Source organism: Neofelis nebulosa, chromosome 12 (assembly GCF_028018385.1).
Source record: "Neofelis nebulosa isolate mNeoNeb1 chromosome 12, mNeoNeb1.pri, whole genome shotgun sequence".
In the NCBI taxonomy this organism is placed as follows: domain Eukaryota; kingdom Metazoa; phylum Chordata; class Mammalia; order Carnivora; family Felidae; genus Neofelis; species Neofelis nebulosa.
In genome coordinates this window covers 39,299,929-39,324,730 of record NC_080793.1, presented here as the reverse complement: position 1 = coordinate 39,324,730, position 24,802 = coordinate 39,299,929, and the positions used below count along the sequence as shown (strand labels likewise).

Here is a 24,802-nt window from a genome sequence, read left to right as displayed (position 1 = left end):
GTTTTTTGGCTTAGAAGTTATCTAACTTCTTTGTACGAGTTCTCTGTATATTAGCCTTGTTATCGTTTGTTTTGCGCGTTATTTTCCCCTACATTCCCTTGCGACTACTTAGCAGGGTTTTGTTTTTTAACTTCAAACCTGAATTACTCTAGGTAAGAAGGTGACGTTTGAGTTGACTCCAGCAGGCCATGTGAAGTTGGTTGGGTGCCAGGGCAACAGAGCATGGTAGCAAGAGAGTACCGCGAATCTCAAAAAGAAAAACAATGACTACGCAAATTCCTGCACGCTCCCACACCCGGCGCGAGCTTTACTACCTACAGCCAGGACTGTAGGCCGGCGCCTGGCGCTTGTGTCTGACGTCACCGACGTACCGCACAGTTCACTCAGGCAGCGCAACCTCCGTGGCTGTCCACCGCGCGCGCAGAGGCGACTAGTCTTGCGGCGCCGGAAGTCGAGGGCACGTGACCGGGTGACAGCCCTCTCTAGGTTGCAGGGCTCGCTTTAGGTGTTGCGGCACGGGATGGCGGAGGCGCCTCCTGTCTCAGGTACTGTCCCGGCCCGCGCGGGACTGGGCCCCTCTCAGGGAGCGGAAATTGGGTCAGTGACGAGTCCTAGGGGCCCGGCCATTCATATCGCGAGAGTGGCGCGTACTAGGGCTGGGGATAGTGGCTCGGAAGGGCCAAGCCACGCGCGTCGTGGGTATCGAGACCTCGCCCGTTCACCACTGGTCTGTGAAGTCCCCGCAGCTGGGTCTCCAGGGAGAGCGGGTTTGTCCCAGCGCCAAGCGAATCGATGTGGGCGTCCCGCCTTCAGCCCGGCCCTACTGGGGCAGAGGCCGCCCTGATCTCCAGAAGGCGGGCGGCGGCCCAGTCACCGCCAGTGACGATGGCGGGCTCTCCATGCGTAGCGGGTTGGCGCTTCCTGGGGCAGCGGAGCGGGCTCGACCCGGACATCAGTGGTTTCCAATCTCAGACTGCTACAGACTCGCAATGTGACTGAGTCTCCGTTTCCTCATCTATCAGTTGGGAGTGAATATGTTAATTCCTGTGAAGGCTCCCGCCCTGTACTGTACCTGTTCCGTAATTGTTAGCTCGCTTCTCCTGGAGTTAGCTCTGTGTGTAAAACACCCTCATTTGGCTGTAAATGTAACATCCATTTCCATTTCCTTCAAGGTGTACTTTAGGTCTTTGTTGTCCAAACTTTACATCGCGACTCAGTGCACACGTGTAAATACAAAAGCGAACCAAAAGTTTCAGAAAGTAATGTTTTTCCTTGCTGTCTGCAGTACGCTCTATTTTCTGTTTTATTTGAAAAAATACCTGTCACACCCACTACAATGGTTTGATTTCAGGACCCACTCTTAATGAAAAACAGGACAGCAATTTGCAGCGTGTGGTTTGTAGTCTTAGTTCAAGACTCGCTGATTTGAGTGAGTCACTGCCACTTAACCAATGTTGGGGCACTAGGAAGAATATATATGTATTTGTATACTGGGTGGCAGGTAAAATGTACTTGTTACTGTGGGTCTCGGTAAAAAAAAAAAAAAAAAAAAAAAAAAAAATTGTGTTTTCCAAACCCTAGTCCTGATTTAGGTATTGAGTCATCTTGGGGGATAGGAACCTTCTTAGGCTGGTGTTTTGTCATTCTCCCACACGTTTTTTTCCCCCCAGATCCTCAACTGAATCCATTGATCTTCCCATCCTCAGGCTCACTTCTGGCCCATTTCTACACCTGTCAGTGTTTGAGGCCAGAATGGGTGGGATTTGTTGTGAGTTACAGTTTTGGCCTCCTGTATTGTGCCCCAGGTTACAACGTCCTCCCCATCTACTGTGGCAAAGTCCCCTAGTCCAAAGAACTATCCCATGTTCTTATTTTAGCATCATCTCTAGCCCACACCCCCATCTCCACTGAGTGTTTAGTTCTCTTGCCCACTTCTGTCCTCAAATAGCAGAGCAGTTCAGGGATATATTTCTGCCATGGGCAGACTCTCCAATGTCTGTTTTGTTTCTGGACTTCATAATCTATTGGATTTCCCCTTACTCTTCTCCACTCATCTGCTGGACACTTAACTATTCTGCTATGTTATCTTGAATGTAGGGTACCACTTGTATCCTCTTTACCAAGTAACTTCTAGCTACTTAAAATACTAAGAAAAAAAAGGGGGAGTGTCTCAGTTCTTTGTGTCTTGGGTGCAGTTTACTGATTCATGTGCCCTTTTCCCCTTCCTCCTGTCTCTTAAGGGTCTCTCTGAGGACATTACCTACTACCTCATGTCTAATGGAACACATACTGTATATGAATAGGTGCTGCCCTATCTAGACTCTGTAGTTGCATCAACTCCTTACAGCTTAACATGGAACACCTTCCCCCCATCCTTTACCAAGCTATTCTGCACAACTTTACTGGCTTCTTTTGCCCCTCTCCCACTTTGTTTCTTCAAGAAGGAGAGGACTATACAACACCCATTTGGTCTAATCTTCCCATTCTTACCTTTATGTTTTCTCTTATGTTTGTGAAACATCTCCTTCACCACCTTATGAATTTGTCTAATCCCCTTTTTGTTTTGTAAGGCCTTCCGCCCCACCCCCAGAATTGCCTGTGTGAAAGCCATCAGGACAAATCCTGGATTGAGTGAAAGGTTATGCTATGACCTTTATGATCTCATTCAGTTCTTGAGTATGTGATTCTATGGTATCCACTGCCCAAACTCTGACAGTGTAGTGTAAGAGTGTGGTCTCTAGGGCCATATAGCCAGGGGTGGAATCTTGAGTCTGCTTTGGAACACATCTGTGGTCTTTGACAAGTAACTTTTTCAGTCTCACTTTTCTCATCAGAAATGTAAGAATTAAATGAGTCAACAGATGCAAAGTGCTTAGAATAGTGCCTGGCGCATGTTAATTACCTAATAAATGTTAGGGTTTATTATTAAACCTGAAACCCACAGGCTCAGTACTGTACCCATTTGTGGTCAGGTCTGTGTTTTTTTTTTTAATTTTTTTTTTAACGTTTATTTTTGAGACAGAGAGAGACAGAGCATGAACGGGGGAGGGTCAGAGAGAGGGAGACACAGAATCCAAAACAGGCTCCAGGCTCTGAGTTGTCAGCACAGAGCCTGACGCGGGGCTTGAACTCACGGACCGTGAGATCATGACCTGAGCCGAAGTCGGCCACTCAACCGACTGAGCCACCCAGGCGCCCCAAGGTCTGTGTATTTTAGATAGTCGGTAGCCCTAACAGCAACAATAAAGCACTATTTTAATCACTGTATGTATATTACTAACTTGCTTTATTCTTCATAGCAACTCTTGGATGTAGGGATTATTACTGTCTCCATTCCTTATAAAAAAAATTAGGATTAAGTTACTTGCATACAGACATAAGTGATGGGCAAGTACATAAACCCATGTCTTCCAGGCTTTGTTGATTCATAGTACAGTTGACTCTTGAACTATGTGGGGGTTAGGGATGGCAACCCCCCTGTGCAGTGGAAAATCCACATATAACTTATGACTCCCCGGAAACTTAACTACTATCAGCCTACTGTTGACCAGAAACCTTACCAATGACATAAACATTTGATTAACACAGATTTTACATGATATATGTATTATATACTTACATACTCTTGCAATAAAGTAAAGAAAATGTTATGAAAAAAATGAGGAAGAGAAAATACATCTACAGTACTGTACTGTAAACAATTCATTAATAAGTGGACTTCTGTAGTTCAAAGCTGTGTTGTTCAAGGGTCAGCTGTATGATCTATAAGCTACACATCATTCTGGCTTTTTAATTTTTTTAATGTTTATTTTTGAGAGAGAGACAGAGTGTGAGCAGGGGAGGGGCAGAGAGAGAGGGAGACACAGAATATGAAGCAGGCTCCAGGCTCTGAGCAGTCAGCACAGAGCCCAATGCGGGGCTCAAACCCACAAACCGTGAGATCATGACCTGAGCTGATGTTGGATGCTCAACCAACTAAGCCACCCAGGCGCCCCTCATTCTGGCTTTTCTACTAACTAGTTTTGTATCTTCAGGCAAATCATTTAGTCTTTGGGCTTCAGGGACAAAGAAGCATCTTGAGGGAAAAAAATGAGTGGGTTGAAGAGGCATATGCTTAATTTTTGAGACTCAGATTCTGGACCATATCATAAAGGTTATGTATGGAAAACCTAAAATACATTCCTGGAGGGAACAGATGGGAACTAATGTACTCACTGTGTTAAGTACTATCAATATGAAATTTTGATTAAATTTCACAATTACCCTTTGAAATAGTATTGTCATCTTTCGTCATGGGTGAGGAAATGAAGGCTAAAAGCAGTATCCCTAAGCTCATACCATCATCTGGAGGACCAGACTTCAAACTGATTTTGGCTGACTCCAAAGCCTGTTTGCTTGATATTATACAATGCTATCTTAGAGTTTTGAAAGACCACATGGAACCTGCTGTTTGATTCTCACCCCTGAACTGTATGCTGACCTGAAATTTTTTATAAAACAAATGCAGGTATAAATCATGCCTATCGGGGTGCCTGACTGGCTCAGTTGGCTCAGCATGCAACTCTTGATCTTGGGGTTGTGAGTTCAAGCTCCACATAAAGCAGAGAACTTACATTAAAAATAATAATTATAACAATAAAAATAATAATACTAGGGATGCCTGGGTGGCTCATTCAGTTAAGCATCTGACTTTTGATTTCAGTCATGATCTCACAGTTGTGAGATCGAACCCCATGTCTGTGGGATCTGCTTAAGATTCTCTCTCTCCCCTGCTTGTTCCTGCTCTCTCTCTCTCTTGCTCTTGCTCTTTCCCTGTCTCTCAAAAAACAATAATAATAATAATAATGCCTGATCACTCAGATGAGCGGTTTTACTTAGCAGTTCTTTTTTTTGTTGTTGTTTTTTTTTAATGTTTACTTATTTTTTGAGAGAGAAAGAGAGCATGAGCAGGGAAGGGGCAGAGAGAGAGGGAGACATAGAATCCGAAGCAGGCTCCAGGCTGTCAGCACAGAGCCCAACGTGGGGCTCAAACCCATGAACCACGAGATCATGACCTGAGCCAAAGTCAGAGGCTTAACTGACTGAGCCACCCACGTGCCCCGTTTACTTAGCAATTTTTAACAGTGGCTATTGGTGAAGCTACGGACATGGAACGGTCAGTCTTCCACAAGCACCTTGAACCTATCACAGTCACAGGAAAAGTAGGCCTTAATAAGGGCCTGTTTTATATAGTCCTTAGGAAAATAACTTTTAGATATGGCCTAGGGACTTCTGGGTTTCATGGGTGACAATTAATTTCTTTACTGGTGTGTCTATTTTTTTATGTCCTAGGTACTTTTAAATTCAATACGGATGCTGCTGAGTTCATTCCTCAGGAGAGAAAAAATTCTGGTCTAAATTGTGGGAGTCAAAGGAGACTAGATTCTAATAGGATTGGTAGAAGAAATTACAGTTCGCCACCTCCTTGTCACCTTTCCAGGCAAGTCTCTTATGATGACATCTCTGGTATTCATCAGCACAGTTATCTTTTGGGAAGCAAACCTAAGAGTCAACAAACTTCTTTCCAGTCCTCTACTTCTAACAAATTACTCAAGAGCCATGGCCTTCAGAATCAACCTTGGCAGAAATTGAGGAGTGAAAAGCAACATATCAAGGTCAAGAAAGTACAGAATCTCACTGACCAGTCCTCAGATGCAGCTAGCTTAGAAAATGTGGCCAGGCCAGAGAGTGGGACAAACCCCAGAGAGCACAGCCCTTCTGAGAGTGAGAAGGAAATTGTCGGTGCAGATCCCAGAGGAGCAAAACCTAAAAAAGCAGCCCAATTTATATACAGCTATGGTAGAGGACCAAAAGTCAAGGGAAAACTCAAATGTGAGTGGGGTAACAGAATGACTACAAAATCTGAGGATGCTGGACCTGAAAATACCAAACCTGTGGGGGTTATCCACTCTGACTCTTTGGACACATCCTTCAGGAAAGGAGTATTGGATGGGTATGGGGCCAGACGCAGTGAGCAAAGAAGATACCCACAGAAAAGGCCTCCCTGGGAAGTGGAGGGGGCTAGGCCACGACCAGGTAGGAATCCACTAAAACAAGAGGGCCAACGACATACAAATGCCGGACCCAGAAACAACATGGCACCCATTCCAAAGGATAATCTTAATGAAAGGCCAGCAAAATCTGCCTGTGACGATGGGAATTTGGCAGTTGTCAACAAGTCTTCCAGAAGGATTGACCCAGAGAAATGCGCTGTAAGGAGGCAGGATCCTCAAGTAGCATCTTTCCCCCGAGGCAAACAGAACCACATGCTAAAGAATGTGGAAACGCACACAGGTAAATCTACCTAGATAGTGGAAATGTTTTGTCTTGTTTTGTTTTGATAGATAATAAATTCATGCAATTTAGGAGCTAGAAAATATTAAAAGGTATACAGTGAGGGATGCCTGGGTAGCTCAGTCAAAGTGTCTGACTCTTGATTTCGGCTCAGGTCATGATCTCGGTTTGTGAGTTTGAGCCTTGCGTTGGACTCCAAACTAACAGTGCAGAGCCTGTTTGGGATTCTCTCTCTACCCCCATCTCTCTCTCTGCCCCCGTCCCCCACACTCTCAAAATAAACTTAAAAAAAAAAAAGGTATGAAATGAAACATCTCTTTCTATCTTTGTTCATCATCTGCCTGCCTGGGTCTTACCACCACTTGCTCCCCTCCCCAGTAAATAACCACTTACTTAGTTTTTCTATATTATAAGCAAATACAAATACGGAACTTTTTTTCTCAACAAAGAATTCTAGTAAGAGATTTTTAAAATGCAGATGTGGGTCTTATAGATGTTTGGTTACAAGATTTTTTTTTTTAATATAAAAGCACAGGTAAGGGATGGTAACATCTCCACTGCCTTTCCTTATTCCAGCCTGCATCGTCTCTTGTCTGCTCATCTGCAAAATGTCCTAACCATTCTTGCCATCTTCATTTTCTCTCTTTCAGTCCATCTCTTACACCAGCATCAGAGAATGATCTTTCTAAAATACATGTTGAACTGTGTCACTCCCCTGTTTATTTCTGTTCACTTGTTTTCACCACATGCAGATTCTGGCTTCTTCCTTACCCAGCCACCCCACCTTATGCTGCATCAGCCCCCCCCACCACATTGTATTCTCTGTACTCTATGTTGTTTCATCTTTCCCTGCTGTTGTATATATGGCTCTCTTCTTCTAGAATGTCTGCCATTTGATTCACTAATGAATCCTTACTCTTTTTAAATTGCTCTTTTAAAAAATATTTATTTTTTTGAGAGAGAGTGCACACATTAGGGAGGGGGGTGCAAAAGGAGGGGAAGAGAGACTCCCAAGCAGGCTTCATGCTCAGTGCAAAGCCTGACACAGTGCTTGATCCCACGACCCTGGGATTATGACCTGAGCTGAAGTCAAGAGTCGGATGCTCAACTGACTAAGCCACCCAGCACTCCTCTTACTCATTTTTTAATAGCTAGTTTAGCCACATGTCCAGGAAACCTTTCTTACTTCCACAGATGGCATTAATCTTCAATAGCCCTATGATGTCTTCCCCTTAAACGTACACGTTTCCGTTATAGCAGTTAGCACTGGAAGCCATCATTGTTTATATGTCGATGCCCACCACTAATCTGTAAGCTTCCTGAAAGCAAAGACTGTTTTTTATATCCCTATTGCTTAACATAGCTCTTAGAACATAATAGGTATTCCACTCTGTTGGAAGGTTCTTCTTTATTTTATTTATTTATTTATTTTTAAAATTTTTTTTTTCAACGTTTTTTATTTATTTTTGGGACAGAGAGAGACAGAGCATGAACGGGGGAGGGGCAGAGAGAGAGGGAGACACAGAATCGGAAGCAGGCTCCAGGCTCTGAGCCATCGGCCCAGAGCCTGACGCGGGGCTCGAACTCACGGACCGCGAGATCGTGACCTGGCTGAAGTCGGACGCTTAACCGACTGCGCCACCCAGGCGCCCCGGTTCTTCTTTATTTTGAACTAAAAACTTCTTTCCAGTAAATACTCTATCCCCTGGTTCAGGTTCTGTCCTCTGAAGCAACACAGCAACCAGTCTCTCTCACCAGTTTCCCACCTCCTCATTGCAAATCAGCTTTTTTGCAGTATTTGAAGACACCTCTCATTTTGCCTTGAGTGTGTATATATTTCGTACAGGCTAAACAGTTTCGTTCTTGTAGCTGTCCTTGTGGACCTTTACCATCTGGTCTCCCTCCAGTTTAATGTACGTAGCCCAGCCCAACACATGAAGTCACCACCTACCCAGGACTGTTTTTACCCTGGCTTATAGTACTTCTAGTTCTCTTTTGCTCCCCTAGGCAGTCCTTCCTCTTGGGACCTCAACTTGTGTATGAACAAAGGTAGCATTATACTAGAGTTGTCTTTGAATTCTTAAGGCTGGTTAATAGTTTCCTTTTGCTTCATAACAAATTATCACAAAAATGTAGTGGCTTGAGATAACACAAATTTATTATGTCACAGTTTCTTTGGGTCGGGAGTTTGTGTATCTGTTAGCCTAGTTCTCTACTCAGAGCCTCACAGGTCTAAAATTTGGCCAGGGAGAAACCTCATCTGAGGCATGGGGTTTTTCATGCTCACTGGTTTGGTAGGATTTAGTTCTTTATGGTTGTAGGGTGAGGTCCCCTATTCTCGCTGACTATTGGCTGAGGGTCACTCTCAGCTCTTAGAGGTTACCTGCAATTCCCTACCACATTGCCCTCTACACAACATGGCACTTATCTTCTTCGAGGTCTATAGGAAAACATCTGCTAGAGATTCTTCAGATCTCTCTGACTTCTTTCTCTGATCCCTAGACTCTTTTTAAAGTGTTCACCTGATTATATCAGGCCCACTGAGACTCAAGGGGAGGAGATTATATAGGGCATGCACACCTGTATGCATGTGGGAATCTTAGAGGCCATCTTAGCGTTTTGCCTAACAAATCTTTCTTGGCCTCACATCCCCACATATTCTTGAGAACACTTTATTCATATTTATAGAATAAATACTATGTACCAAGCACTGTTCTAGGTACTGGGAATACACTACTAGTGAGATTTACATTCTGGTAGGGAAGGCAGGCAGAGAGCACTTAAACCAATATTTAGTATGTCGGTTGTGGGTAAGTGCTAAAAAAGAAATATAAAGCAGTTTAAGAGGACAGAGTGAGGGGGGGCGCTAGTTTAGATATGTTGGTCTGTTTGATGAGACAAGTACACCATGTGGCTTTCTGAAAAGTGTACCCAGCAGAGGAAGAAGCAAGTTTAGATTAGGGTGTGAACAACAGAGAAGCAGGCAGCAGAGGAGGTCAGAGAAATCACAGGGGCTGGATCATGTGAGGCCCTTGGATGTGGTTCTGATTAAGAAGATCAGAAGCAGCTGGAAGGTTTTGGGAAAAGGGATGACATGATCTTCCTAGCAGCTGTGTGGAGAATTGTCTGTAAGGAAGCAAGGGGATAAGTTAGGAGTTGTTGGAGCAATTGACGTAGTTGATGATGGAGACTTGGACTAGGGTGGTAGTGTTGGTAAAGGTAAGAGTGTTAGACTTTGGATGTATTTGGAAGATAAAACTGACAGGATTTGCAGAGAGACTAGATGTTTGCTCCACGAGAATGAGAGGAGTCAAAGATGAAGCCAACACTTTTGTGTCTGAATCACATAAAAGAATAGAATTGCCAGGGCACCTGACTGGCTCATTCAGTGGAGTAAGTCACTCTTGATCTCTGGGTTGTAGGCTTTAGCCCCACCTTTGGTATAGAGATTACTTAAAAATAAAATCTTAAAAAAACAAAAACAAAAAACAAATAGAATTGCCATGTACTGGAGTATGAGCCTGGGAGAGGAAAGGGTGTTGTTTGTTTTCAAAACTTTTTAGTTTGAGATAATTTTAGATTTATAGAAAAGTTGCAAAATAGTACAGAGAATACCCATATATCTTTCACAGCTTTGTCTAATGTTAATATCTTACATAACCAACTCTGGTCCTTTGTCAAAACTAGGAAATTAACACTGGTACAGTAGTATAAACTAAACTGTAGACTTTATTTGGATTTCACCATTTTTTTCCACTAACATCCTTATTTTGTTCCAGGATCCAGTCCAGGATACCACATTGCATTTAGTCATCATGTCTCCTTAGTCTCCTTTTAGTCTTAGTCTTCTTGTTGGAAAAGTTTTCTTGGTCTTTCTTGTTGGAAAAGTTTGGATATGTTTTGTCCACTCCTCATTCAGGAAAGATAGATAATTTGGTTAAGTAGGGAGTTAAGAATTCGAGAAGAGATCTGGACTGGAGATGTAAACTTGGGAACTTTCAGCATGGAGTCCTCTAACAGACTAAAGGAGGTCACCTAAGATGTGAGTGTAGTTAGAGAAGAAAAGTTTGAGGATGGAGCCTTCCTGTAACTCAGTGTTTAAAGGTTGGAAGGTAAGGACCCAGCAAAGGAGACAGAGAATAAGTAGCAATTGAACTAGGAAGTGAACCATGTTTTAAATGCCAAACTAAAAATGAAATTCAAGGAGGGAGTGATCAGTTGTGCCAAATGCTACTGATGGGTCCAGAAAGATGACAACTGCATATTGACTGGTGGATTTGGCACTGAGAGTTATTGGTCTTGATAAGAGCAGTTTTGGTGGAGTGGTGGATATAAAAACTTGATTGGAATGGAAAGAAAGGATTAAAGTCTCTATGGCTGCTTGCAAGTGGTCTTTGCTAACTCGCATTCTGTACTGAGAGAAACTAGCACTGCTTCTATTCTTCCAGGCTGTCTGTAGCCCTCATTCTGTGGTAGCAAGATCCCCTGTATCCTTAGTAAGTTTCTCCTCCAGCTCCTAATTAATCTGTGGCCTTCTGTAAGTTCACCACGTTTCCTTATGGCCTTTCAGTGCCTGCTGTTTTTCCTTATCCCACATGCCTTAGTTTCTGGAAGATGAGAGGAGTGTGCTCCTCCCTCAGTGTCATTTGTGAACCATTATTTTTCTACCTTTGTATCAAAATCCCTGCTCCTTTGAACTTAATGCTATGTCACCTTTTGGCTACATCACCTTCCTGTCTCTTTATTGTTGTCATGTATTAGCCTCCAAATCTCCCAGCCCCAGCCCTCATTTATTAATGCCTCCAGCCTATATCTTTCCTCTTGCCCAATGGTTCTCAAAGTGTTGCAGAGCAGCAGTCCTCAGCAACGCCAGGGAGCTTGTTAGAAAAGCATATTCCTGTGCCTCACCTCAGACTTACCAAACAGAAGTTCTAGGAATAGGGCCCAGCAATCTTATTTTTTAACAAGCCTCCTGGTAACTCTGATTGGAGAACTACTGATTTACTATAAATCCTGCTGTTTGTCTGGGTGACTATAGTGATCATATGGATTATACCATCCTCATATTCTTTGATCTTCTCAACCACAGTGACCTTTGCCTTCATTATACTTCTACACCCGCTACTACTTTCTGACCATAACCTCCTGTCCTTCTGGTTCTCTCAGTCTCTTACACCCACTAACTGTATTGTCAGCCATCTATCCTTCTTTATTCCCTCTTCAGGCTGGGCCTTATTGTACTTTTGAAGTATTATCCTCCTGAGAAGGCATTTGGCAGAATCCCCACCCTGGACTGATGCTGCAGTCTACCTTTTCTGCTCCATCTGGATAACACGATGCTGTTCCAGGAAATCATACAGTAGTACAGATTTGGTGCTGTGGAAGATTCTCTCACCTTCTCAGGGAAGTCTTCCTGATCATCCTGTTTAGATCTATAATATTCCCCCCACTACTAGCATTCCCCATCCCTTACTGGTTTATTTTTCTCCAAAGCACTTCCCACTGTTTGATGATGCTACTTCTTTTCCATTGTTTATCATATTCCCCTACTAGATAATAACTTCCTGAGAGCAGAAAAGTTTTGTCTGTTTTGTTCACTGTATATCCGTAGTGTTTAAACAATGCCTGGCACATAGTAGGTTCTCAGTAAATATTTTTGTTTAGTGATTTCTCCAACTTCAGTTGACTTTCCATACTGCCTATTTTCCCCTTATATGACCTTGGTCAGCTGTCCTTCCCATTTTCATCTAAGAGTACTCCCAAATCTTTTCCAGTCTTGTTCAGATCTTCCTGCCATTCATCTACCTCAGTCTCAGTGGACCTCCTTGCCTCCTATTCAGAGAAAGGGGAGGTCATCAGGCATAATTTTCTCAACTTTTTGCTCCCTTTAGGCAAACTCAGAGAAATCTGCCTATTCTTTTCTTTCATTTTGAACTCTCCTTTATTTCCTTCCATCAGCCTTTCACATCTGCTATTGCAAGTTCTCAGCCTAAAGCTCTTCTTAAGTCTGTCCTATGCTCTAAAAGAAAAACTCCCATCATGTGGCCTCCTGGTAGTGTTTCCTTTCCTTCCATTCCAGTCTAATCAATCACTCTGGGCCGCCTGGGTGGCTCAGTCGTTTAAGCGTCCGACTTCAGCTCAGGTCATGATCTCACACTCCGTGAGTTGGAGCCCCATGTCAGGCTCTGTGCTGACGGCTCAGAGCCTGGAGCCTGCTTTGGATTCTGTGTCTCCCCCCTCTCTGCCCCTCCCCTGCTCATGCTCTGTCTCTCTCTGTCTCAGAAATAAATAAAAACATTTAAAAAATTAAAAAAAAAAAAGAGTCACCAACCCTGTTTCCTTTTCCCTGTTTTGATTGACTTCTCAGTCCTCTGCCATCATCACCACTGACTCAGAGAGCTACTGGTAGGGTCATTAATGCCTTCCTATTTGCCACAGCCAGCAGACAGATGTATTTCAGTCCTCATTATCCTGGGCTTCCGTTTGAGTTTGATGTGAAGGAGTCTTTGTTGAAGTGTTACTTTTTTGATACCACACACTTCTGGTCCTCCTTGTTCTTGGCTGTTCCTGCGTGTGTCCTTCAAGTTTCTCTTCCTCCACCTCTTTCTTAAATGTTGGCATTTCCTAGGACTTTGTCTCAGCCCTCTGTTCTTACTTGATAATGTCTCATTGGGAGACGACAACTGCTCTCTCAACCACTGCCTCTGTGCTGTGCTGGCTTCTAAACTCTTACCTCCAGATCCTAAGCTCTGCCACAAGCTTCAGACTCACATAAATAAACATGGTATCTGACATACGCTTCAGACTCAGCAAAGCCACCTTGACATGTTGACCATGCTTATATTGTATGAGAGTTTTAAAAACAGCTGCCTCACATTTAATGAGGTAACTTAATAAAGTTGCTTTAGTAGGTAACTCACCTTTAGTCTGAAGATCTAGGTTTAATCAGTTTTAAACTTTTGTTCTATTTTCCTTTTCTTTCTTTCTTTCTTTCTTTCTGTCTGTCTGTCTGTCTTTCTTTTGAGAGGGGTGAGTGGGGGAGAGGGGTGGAGGGAGGGGGAGAGAGAGAGAGAGAGAGAATATCTTAAGCAAGCTCCATGATCAGTGTGGAGCCAAGGTATGGGGCTCAATCCCACGACCCTGGGATCGTGACCTGAGCCGAGATCAAGAGTTGGACTCTCAACCAACTGAGCCACCCAGGTGCCCCTCTCATTTGTTTTATCTGTTCCTTTTTATTTTTGCAGATATATTTTAAAGTAAATTCCAGATACTATTTTACCCCTATATATTTTCACTGTGCATCTGTTTTTTAAAATGCCATATATATATGATTATTATTTTTATGTAATCACAGTGTATTCTTGGATTTTTCAAATTAGTATTGTTTTAGACCTTTTTTTTTTTTTAAGTTATTTATTGGTGCATCTGAAAAGTTTGTAGTCAGTTAACACTTCAATCAGGTCTCTTTATTCTTCCAATTATTTCAGTGGGAAATAATCTTTACTGATATGCTCTCAAAGTAGAATTATAGAGTAGACACAGTTATGGCTGAGAAATTATGGGGAAGCCCTAGTGGGAGAGGGTTTAGATTGAAAAAGAGCCAGTGGTCAGACCAGGGCTGGTATCCAGCAGACAAGAGCCTTGGACCTGAAATGTAATAGTTGATCAGCACAGAGCTGTTCTAGGACACTACCATATTTTACATATGTTAAACATGTTTGGATAAAACCACAGTATTGTTAGTGAAAGGATTATACTGTTTCTAGATCTTTCTGGAACCTTTTGCTATATTTTTTTTTCTTTTCATTCACTCATACAAGTTTTTTTTTTTTTCATTTATTTATTATTGAGAGACAGAGAGACACGGAGCATGAGCAGGGGAGGGATAGAGAGAGGGCAAGACACAGAATCTAAAGTAGGCTTCAGGCTCTGAGCTGTCAGCATAGCCTGAAGCGGGGCTCCATCTCATGGAGTGTGAGATCATGACCTGAGCTGAAGTCGGTTGCTTAACCAACTGAGCCACCCAGGCGCCCCCATTCATACAAGTATTATTGAGTGCTCACTATGTCCCAGGCAGCGCTATAGGTAAAAACCTCAGCCCTTGAGGGAGTGTACATTCTATGTACAGAGTTAGGACATAAGTAAGGTGAAATAAGTAAAATATATGATCTGTAAGGTTCAAGTGGTGTGGAGAAAAAATAAATAGTATGGAAAATAGATAGGGAATGTTGAGGAAGTGGGTTTCAAATTTTTAAAGTATGGCCAGAGACTGCCTCATTGTGAAGATCACATTTTGAGTAAACACCTGAAGGCACTAAGGGACTGAGCTATGTTGATGTCTAGGGAAAAGTATTCTAGGCAGAGGGAACAACAAACTGTAAAGATCCTCAGGCAGAAATATGCCTGCCAGTCTGGGGCTAGGAAGGCAGCCATTGTGTTCTCAGAGGGAAGGAAGAATAGCCATAAGGACCCAGAAGTGATGAAGGCCGTTGTAAGGACTTTGGCTTTTACAAGCATGTGATGGAGGAACCATTGGCAAGTTCTGGGCATGAGTGGCATCATCTAATTTGCATTTTAACAGGCTCCCTCTGGCTGCTGTGTTGAGAATAGACAAGTAGAGCAAGGACAGAAATAGGGGAGACTAGTTAGGAGGCCATTTTAATAATCCCAGGTGAATGGATAGTGTTTTGGGCCATACTAATAAGGGGTTGGATTCTGGATCTATTTTGAAGGTAGAGCCAGAAGGATTTACTGTCAGATTGAACATGGGATATGAGAGAGACAGCCTTTAGAAAGGGCTTGGTAGAGCTTTGTGGGTTACTCAAAGTTGGCAGTTGTTCCCACACCACTATATGTGTGTGCATCCTAGTGGTCAATTTCACTGTGGCTAGATTTAGAAACATCACATATAAAACAATAATTATTTATTAACAAGCCATAAACTTAATGAATAAGAGAAACAGTAAAATAAAAAGACAACCTTCAGGGTAAAAATCAAAACAATAGTCTCTCATAGGGCTTTTGTGTATGTTCCAAACTTCACTTACTTTTTTGTGTCCTTTACTTTTGTTTGTTTGTTTGTTTGTTTGTTTTGAGAGAGAGAGCACAAGCAGGGGAGGGGCAGAGAGAGGGAGAGAATCCCAAACAGCTTCTGCACTGACCTGAGCCAAAATCAAAAGTTGGATGCTTAACCAACTGAGCCATCCAGGTACCCCTGTGTCCTTTACTTCTCTCTCAGTTCTGCTCTGGAATAGTCAATAGGCATTTTCTACAAAATGTATCTCCAATGTAATTCTTACAAACTATTCCTCTGCCCCAGTCAGGCTCTTGTATATAGATGACTCAAATGTAATCTCACTTTCTAATGAGCTCTTACTTAACTTACCCTTAAGAATCTTCCACACATACTGTGCTGACTGGTAGAAAATATAATTAACTTTGTTATTCACAGATGTTACCTATGCAAGATAGGGTATTCCTGCTTTTAAGAAAGAATCTAAGTCTGGTTCCTCAGTTTTTATAATATAATTAAGTTTTATGTTAATGTTTATATGTTATTTAAAGCAAGTAGATTCTCCTTTATCAGCTACATAAAATCTTTATTCCAGACTTTCCTGACAGCAAAAGAACTATCCCAGAAACTTTACTGAAACTTTTAAGGGAGAGAAGTTGTAGAACAGAGTAGGTGATACTCATTTATTTCTTCATCCATTCATTTAATAAATATTTACTGAGCACCTGCTAAAGGCCAGGCACTGGAAATACAACAGTGAGCAAGGCCCTGGCCTTGCCTCACAGACCTTAAAGTCCCCATGTTCTATATTTCTTTTTTTCTTTTTTTTTTTTTTTAATTTTTTTTAACATTTATTTATTTTTGAGACAGAGAGAGACAGAGCATGAATGGGGGAGGGTCAGAGAGAGGGAGACACAGAATCCGAAACAGGCTCCAGGCTCTGAACTTTCAGCACAGAGCCCGACGCGGGGCTCGAACCCACGGACCATGAGATCATGACCTGAGCCGAAGTCGGCCGCTTAACCGACTGAGCCACCCAGGCGCCCCAGTTCTATATTTCTTTTGACGTTAAATCAGACAAAGTAATCTGAGGAGGGCTAAAATTATGGAGTGATTAAAATGCAAATTTGTGGAGTGCCTGGTGGCTCAGTCAGTTGAGTGTCAGACTCTTGGTTTCAGCTCAGGTCATGATCCCAGGGTTGTGGGACTAAGCCCCACGTTGGGCTCTGCGCTGAGCATGGAACCTGCTTGGGATTCTCTCTCTCTCCCTCTGTCCCTCCCCTCCTTGTGCACTTTATGCATAAAGTGCTTTAGCACAGCACTTGCCATGGTGCATTCAAGGTTAGTTATTTTATTCTTATAACCTATTTGGACCCGATAACAAATAAAATAGTGTTATGAAGTAAATGCTAAAAATATGCACTGAAAAAGAAATTCTCTCTCTCTTTCTCTCTCTCTCTCTCTCTCTCTCACTCTCTCTCTCTCTCTCTTTCACACACACACACACACACACACACACACACACACACACCTCTCCAAGAGCACCTGACTATACTTGGGATCTAGAAAGGCTTTGCTGAGATCGTGTTTAAGGAAAAGTCTGAAGTGGGTGATGGTATTAAGGAAAACATGTAGGAGGATTCCATGATACTGCTCTCTCTCAACAGATGTTGGGCTTCTGAAGCCAAGTTCTGTGTCTCCTTTAGTCTAGTAACCCTACCATAGGGTTGTGGTAAACACCAATAATACCTTTGTTGAGTAGATCAACTGAAGACTTTCATGGCAACTGCTAGAAGAGATGTTACCACCCTGGGTTCTTAGAACCTGTGCAGGCTTAGGTATCTTTCAGCTGACCACTGCACCTTCATGAGCCCCTTCCTAGCCTGAATCCATGGATCTGGATCAGATTCAGAGGAGGCAAGGTAAGGTGCTGCAATGCATTGGCTTCTTAAACTGTGTCATGAGGGGCATTTGGATACTCCATCGGTTCCTGAGCAGTTTCTTGGGAACGTTTCCTCAGTTTTGGGAATCCCCACCTGAATGTCTACTTCCTAAGTCTTCTCCCTCAGTATATTCCTATTCTTTCTTGGCCCCAAACACTGAACAACCACCTTACTCAGAATCAGACAAGATACTTAAAACCTCTCTGTTTGGATTCTTCTCTCAAATCCCTTTCTCATCCTTGGTTGACTAAAGTAAGGAATGTTTTTCTATGTTTGAATTAATTTGTTTGGTTTTTTAAACAGGTTCTCTAATTGAACAGCTAACTACAGAAAAATATGAGTGTATGGTGTGCTGTGAATTGGTTCGCGTCACAGCGCCAGTGTGGAGTTGTCAGAGCTGTTATCATGTGTTTCATTTGAACTGCATAAAGAAATGGGCAAGGTCTCCAGCCTCTCAAGCAGGTCAGTCATTTCTCTCTTCTGAATATTCTCACTTATTTGATATATTCAGGTTTAAAACTTAGCCTTTTTTTTTTTTAAGGTTTTATTTTTAAGTACATCCAATATGGGGCTCGAACTTACAGCCTCACGATCAAGAGTCACATGCTCCACTGACTGAGCCAGCCAGGCGCCCCTTTAACCTAGCTATTTAATTCCTCTTGAATATTTTATCTACTATGTTGCCTTGAACATGTTTCAGATGACCAGTATTAAGCTATAGATCTTAAATGGCTAAGGAGTGCTTGGCTGGCTCAGTTGGTAGAGCATGCAACTCTTGATCCTGGGGTCATGAATTCAAGCCCAGTGTTGGGTGGAGAGCTTACTTAAAAAATAAAAATAAAATTTTAAAAAAGGAAAGACATTTTTAAAACCAGCTAACATAACAATATTAAAATATATTTGGAATAGAACAAAATCAGTCACATTAACTGAAAACTTATCCAAGTAGCAACTATAGAAAACATTTCCTGTATAGTTTGCTTTAGAAAATTTATAGAAAGCAGTTGTTGGGTTTTGTTTTGTTTTGTTTTGTTTTGTTTTGTTTTGTTTTGTTTTGTTTTGGAAGCAGTGGTTTAGTTTACCCCTAGGGTGTTAAAGTTGCATTATCTTTAACAGATCTTCTCCATAGTATTTTGTGGGTTTTTCCCAAAGTATACTGCTATTTGTGGATAGTGTAAATGTTGTTAATAACATGTTTTCTGATTTGTGACTCTTCTATAATTTAAGACATCTCGAGGTACCTGGCTGGCTCAGTCAGTAGACCATACAGCTCTTGATTGCAGGGGTTGTGGGTTCAAGCCCCATGTGGTATATAGAGATTACTTAAAAATAAAATCTAATAAAAAAAAAAAGATATCTGGGTTTTCTTGCATGTACTCAAATATTTTATCTTTTTTCTCAAGCCAAGATTTAGATAATGTTTACCTTAATACTAAAAGTATTGCTTAAAAAAGGGTGGGGTGTCTGGGTGGCTCAGTCAGTTAAGTGTCTGACTTCAGCTTAGGTCATGATCTCACGGTTCGTGAGTTCAAGCCCACGTCAGGCTCTATGCTGACGGCTCGGAGCCTGGAGCCTGCTTTGGATTTTGTGTCTCCCATTCTCTCTGCCCCTCCCCTGTTCACGCTCTGTCTCTCTCTCCTTTATAAATAAATAAATAGATAAATAAAAATTTTTTAAAGTTAAAAAAAAATAGTGCTACATTTTTACCACATAATGAAATGATAATTATGTGAAATGATACAGGTATTAGGTAATGCTATGATGGTAATCATATTGTAGTATATAAATGTATCAAATCAACATGTTGTATATCTTAAACAGGGCTATATGTCAATTATATCTCAATTGACATTTAAAAAAATGGATACCCATTTGATTACCATATCTAAAGTCCTTATAAATATAAGCCCAAATGCAGTATTTAAGCAAAGCATTCAGTATTTTCATTTTGTTTCTTTTTAATATTTATTCATTTTTGAGAGAGAGCATGAGCGGGGGTGGGGGGGGGGGTGCGGGATGGGGGGCGGAGACAGAGGATCCGAAGCTGGCTCCATGCTGAGAGTAGCAAGCCCAATGCGGGGCTCAAATTCACAAGCTATGAGATCACATGACCTGAGCTGAAGTCGGACTCTCAACTGACTGAGCCACCCAGACACCCTGATTTTGTTTCTTAAATGCCTGATTTGATAACATGAAACAACTACTGTTGCTTCAATATCATGACTTCCTTTAGATTTAAATTTTTAAAAACTACATGTGCTTTTGTAAGGAAGTTATTTTGGTTTCCTCTTATTTTTCTTAACAGATGGCCAGAGTGGTTGGAGGTGCCCTGCCTGTCAGAATGTTTCTGCACATGTTCCTAATACTTATACCTGTTTCTGTGGTGAGTTTTTTTGCTTTCACTTGAGTCTCTTCCATTTCATGCATTGTAACTCATTTTCCAGCCCAGAAGAAGTGAGGTACCAGATATGTTTTAGAAGTTACTAATACTCATAAGACTTCAAAGTTACAGGAGTCTACACACATCATCTGCATGTAGTCTATCACACAGCTGGAGTCCCACCCAGGCCTTTGTACTCTTGGCAGGCCGTTCTGGACATGGGCCTTCTCATAGTGCCCACCAGGCGCATACTACTTCTGAGCTGTAGTGCTAGTCTCCTTGATCTTAGCTTTAGACCAGAGCTGACCAGATGGTAGAGGCAGGTATAGACATGGACTCCCTTAACTGTTACAGCTTTGATATTCTAGATTTGAGCCCTATGAGAAAAGAGTAGTGTTGAAATGTATTTTATTTTAATCCAAGAAATCAGTCATTGGGGTCTTTATAGTAAAGCAAGATTTTCTATAAACCAGCATTACAAACTCTATTCTCCCTCTTTGTGGAATACTTCTTCCTGTTTTTGAATAACTCAATTCCCCTATGTGTTAGTAAAAACTTCCTGCAATCCAGAAGCCATTCCTATTGCTAGTCTATTTTCTGCATGTCTTTTTTTTGGTTTTTTTTTTTCTTCCCTCCCTGTCTTTTAATGGCTGACCTTCATCTGCTTATTGATTTTGCAAATTTTGCTTCTTAACCATCTGTCTCCCTTCTTGAACCATTGCATTTTTGCTTCTTTCCTCGTCACCTTGCTGAAACTATTCAGAAGTCATCAGTAACCCCTTCCTGACCAAATCCAGGGCTGATTTAGAAGTTCTTAACCTTTTTGGTAGCACAACAACCCTTATTTTGGCCATTCCTTTTTTTGAAGTAACTAGTACTTCCTGTTTATTTCTGTATACTTTAATTTGTTGGTATTTCTTTTTTCCCATTATTTAAATAGCAGCTTTCACAAAGAGTTGGCCATTGACTATCAGCTCTTCAACTTCTAGACTAAATCTCTTGGTGAACTCACCTATATAGAATGTTCTTCCTCATATTTTCTTTAAATCCTTGTCACTGACTCCTTATCCATTCAAGTTCTGACCACATTCTCTTCCAAAGGAGGCCTCACTTTCTTATGCCTTCTTCACTTTGGCCACTCTTTTATTTGGAATCTGCTGGTCTGGTATGTTTTATTGCCAAAATTTGAACCTTAAGAGGTAATAAAATAATATTTGTTGAAGGAATGAATATTTTGGAATGTACTATTGGAAAGGCAATGTGAGAAATGCCTGGCTGGCTCAGTCAGTAGAGCATGCAACTCTTTTTTTTTTTTTTTTTTTTTTTTTTTTAACGTTTATTTATTTTTGGGACAGAGAGAGACAGAGCATGAATGGGGGAGGGGCAGAGAGAGAGGGAGACACAGAATCGGAAGCAGGCTCCAGGCTCTGAGCTGTCAGCACAGAGCCCGACGCGGGGCTCGAACTCACGAACCGCGAGATCGTGACCTGAGCCGAAGTCGGACACTCAACCGACTGAGCCACCCAGGCGCCCCAAGCATGCAACTCTTGATCTCAGGGTCATGAGTTCAAGCCCCATGTTGGGCATGGAGCCTACTTAAAATAAAATTTAAAAAAAAAAAAAGAAAGGCAACATGAAACTGGAAGCAAGACATCCATGTAAAACTGTGCAAATAGGACCAATACCAAGGCTTAATTACCTTATTTTAAAGGATTAAAAAAAATTTTTTTTAAGTTTATCCTAGATAAACAGAGACAAAGCACGAGTTGGGGAGGGGCAGAGAAAGAGGGAGACAGAGAATCCGAAGCAGGCTCCAGGCTCTGAGCAGTCGGCACAGAGCCCAATGTGGGGCTCGAATTCATGAACTGTGAGATCATGACCTGAGCCAAAAATCAGAGGCTTAACAACCTACTGAACTACCCAGGCACTCCTAAAGGAATTTTAAACATAACGCACCACAGTGGAATGAAAAATCTTTACCCTCACCGACAAAGTAGATATGAGACCCTAAGAAGGTAGAAGAATGTGGGGTGGAGGTCAGGATGATCTGAGCAAGGTAAAATGGTGTGGGAATACAAATAATGGCCTTATTTTACCTAATGACTTTGCCTCACTTAGTTCTTTCAGGAGACCATTAACATACTTTATTGAGCACTTATTAATGCAGCAAGCACTATGAAGAAACAGAGGGGACTAAAACTGTTTATTAACTTCCCAGAGCTTACAGTCTAAGAGCTAAGACACAATTAACTTTATGTTCTATAAGTCCAAGGTGCTGTGGGAGATCTTTGGCGTGAATTATGATGTTGGGCTATATGATTAAGGGAATCCTTAAAAAGGAGATAGAATTCAACTGGGCTTGAAAATATGTAAAATTTTCGTAGGAGAAAAGATTTGTTGAAGAGAATAGCTTAAGCAGAAGTTTAAAAATAAGACTTTTTTTCAGAAGGGAGAGTCATTGGTTATGGAGCAGGATCTGTGAAGGCAGAGATGTGGGAAATGACTAGAAAGGTCAGGGCTGACTTCTTGATGTCAGGCTTACATGTAAGGATTTCATTTTTCAGGCTGTGGGAAGCCACCAAGGGCATCAATGTGATTCTTTATGAAGATTAGTCTAGTGGGAGTGAATAGAGAATTTGGGAGCCTAAACATTTTGGGGACTTGTAAGAACCCAGATGAAGAATAATAAGTCTACAGTGGGTGTTAGAGTGGGGCAGAAAGGAGGATTTCAAAGTAAACAGGAATTAACAGCAATAGGAAAGGAAATGGGAATGGGAAAGGGAAGAACCCAAATGTGGCTCTGAAGTATCATTTTGGAAATGATGATACCAAGGACAGAAAAGGGGAGGTCAAGAGAACCAGGACTGATGGGACAGTGAGTTCAGTTTAGAAATGTTGAGTTGGAGGAGTGAACAACACATCCAGTGAGAGGTGTCCAACAAGGAGTTAAGAATATTTAAGGGGCACCTGGGTGGCTGTCAGTTAAGTGGCTGACTTCGGCTCAGGTCATGATCTCATGGTGTGTGAGTTCGAGGCCCGCATCGGGTTCTGTGTTGATAGCTCAGAGCCTGGAGCCTGCTTTGGATTCTGTCTCTCTCTGCCTCTGCCCCTGCCCTGCTTGCACTCTGTCTTTCTCACTCAAAAATAAATGAACATTTTTTAAAAATTAAAAAAATATACATTTAAAGAGAGATCAGGACTCGGGGATGATAGTTGCATTTGAGAGTAGTAGAGACCCTAGTGGATGAAAGGGTAAGGGGTAAAAAATGTCTAATGCAGAACCCTGGCAGGAAGAAGAAAAATAAGACATCATTTAGAGTCAGGGAAAAGAGGTTGAGCCATTGAAAGATGGTAGGGGAAACCAGGCCACTGTATTGGAGCAAAAAAGTACAGAGGCAGGGAAGCTTTTCTAATAGTCTGAAGGTGAGGTTCTGGCTAACAGAGAGGCAAGAGTAGAAGTAGCAGGGGGGATGAGGTGAGGCACACTATGTACGGAAATTGAGAAGATTAAGTAGAATGTGGAAAGGGGGGCTCCTGGGTGGCTCAGTCGGTTAAGTGTCCGACTTCGACTCAGGTCATGATCTCATTGACTGACAAGTTTGAGCCCCGTGTCGGGCTCTGTGCTGACAGCTCAGGGCCTGGAGCCTGCTTCGGATTCTGTGTCTCCCTCTCTCTCTGCTTCTCCCCCACTTGTACTCTGCAGCTCTCTCTCTCTCAAAAATAAACATTAAAAAAAAAGAATATGGAAAGAAAAAGAGGAGTCAGGGATGACTCTAGTTTTTGAGTTTGACTCCAATGGTGATGATATCACTGATAGAAATAGGGAACACAGAAAGGGGTTTAAGAGGGAAGATGCTAACTTTGGTTGTAAATGTAGACAGTTTGGGGTGACTGTGACACCCCAAGCAGAGATGTTTGGCAGATGGTTGGACAGGGATGGCTGGAACTGAGGATTTAGGACAATGCAGAAAATACAGATTTGGGGGAAAGAAAAGAAGAAAGTGTAGTATTGGGAATCATGGGCCTTTAGGTGTATTGAACCTCTCAACATGAATATTTCTGAAAGAAACAAGATAGAAAAGCAGAGGCCAAAGACTGGGAACAGGCCATCAATTTAGGGTGTAAATTGCCCAAGTAAGGATAAGTTCCTCAAGGGCATGAAGGAGTCCTGTGCCTCAGTTTTACCCTTCCTGCGTCTGTGCTAAGTTCATGAAAGATATTTACTAAAGATTTGCAAAGTGACACTAATTATAAATTATTGCCCTTTTGTGCCTACCTCATAGCTTTAGAGTTGGCAATTTCCTGCTGTACAGGGAATTTATGTCCTTTCTATCTCTTCCTGCTCCTTCCCCATCTGCCACCCCATTGTTCTCATCCCTTATTTCTTCTTTCTGATCCTTACAACAGATATTCCCATATACATTCAAGGGCCCATTTACAAAAAATAGATCTTGTAGTGTTTTTTTAATTTTAGATTAAATGTGTCCATTAGTCAAAGTGGCATTTTCATAAGTAAAAGTGACTTTTTATTTCTCTTTTATTTCTCTTTTTTATTTCTCTTTTCCTAAATCTTTTAGGATTTATCATACTTAGTGAAGGTTTTGATGATTAGCATGATAGTCATTTTTTAAATTTTAGGATGTGGGATCATGTGTTTGTCAGACTAATGGAAACCATACTGAAGTTTCATGCTGTCTAGCTATATTGTACTGTTTCATTAAACTCTAGGATGCAGTTGAAGTTTATACCATTGACTCTCTGATCTGATATGTTTTAGGCAAGGTAAAGAATCCGGAATGGAGCAGAAATGAAATTCCACATAGTTGTGGTGAGGTTTGTAGAAAGAAACAGCCCGGCCAGGACTGTCCACATTCCTGTAACCTGTAAGTTGGAACACGAGACCTCTGGGGGTAGATACACTTTGCTTGTGGCTCTGACTCTATGTATCTGGTGGTTACCATGTAACAGGGTGGGATGAAGGGCAATATGGTACCATTTGCTAAGCACTTACACTGTGCCAGGCACTCTGCAAGAGTTAACTCATCAAATCCTTATAACAGTCCAGTGATGTATAGATATTTATCATCTCCATTTTACTGATGAGGCTCAGCAAGGCCAAGCATCTTGTCCAAG

The 24,802-nt window shown here is 41.9% G+C and overlaps 1 protein-coding gene across 2 annotated transcripts in view; it reads left to right on the top strand.

Annotated features, from left to right (window-relative positions):
• The first annotated feature begins 400 nt into the window (after positions 1–400).
• The window catches only part of NFX1 (nuclear transcription factor, X-box binding 1), a 73,932-nt gene continuing 49,530 nt past the window's right edge, over positions 401–24,802 (top strand). For both annotated transcript variants that reach the window (XM_058695119.1, XM_058695120.1), the window contains exons 1-5: positions 401–545; positions 5,332–6,333; positions 17,593–17,751; positions 19,595–19,672; positions 24,447–24,552. In XM_058695119.1, the coding sequence (XP_058551102.1) occupies positions 521–545; positions 5,332–6,333; positions 17,593–17,751; positions 19,595–19,672; positions 24,447–24,552 (1,370 nt within the window). In that variant the 5' untranslated portion in view covers positions 401–520. The remainder of the gene's footprint in view (positions 546–5,331; positions 6,334–17,592; positions 17,752–19,594; positions 19,673–24,446; positions 24,553–24,802) is intronic.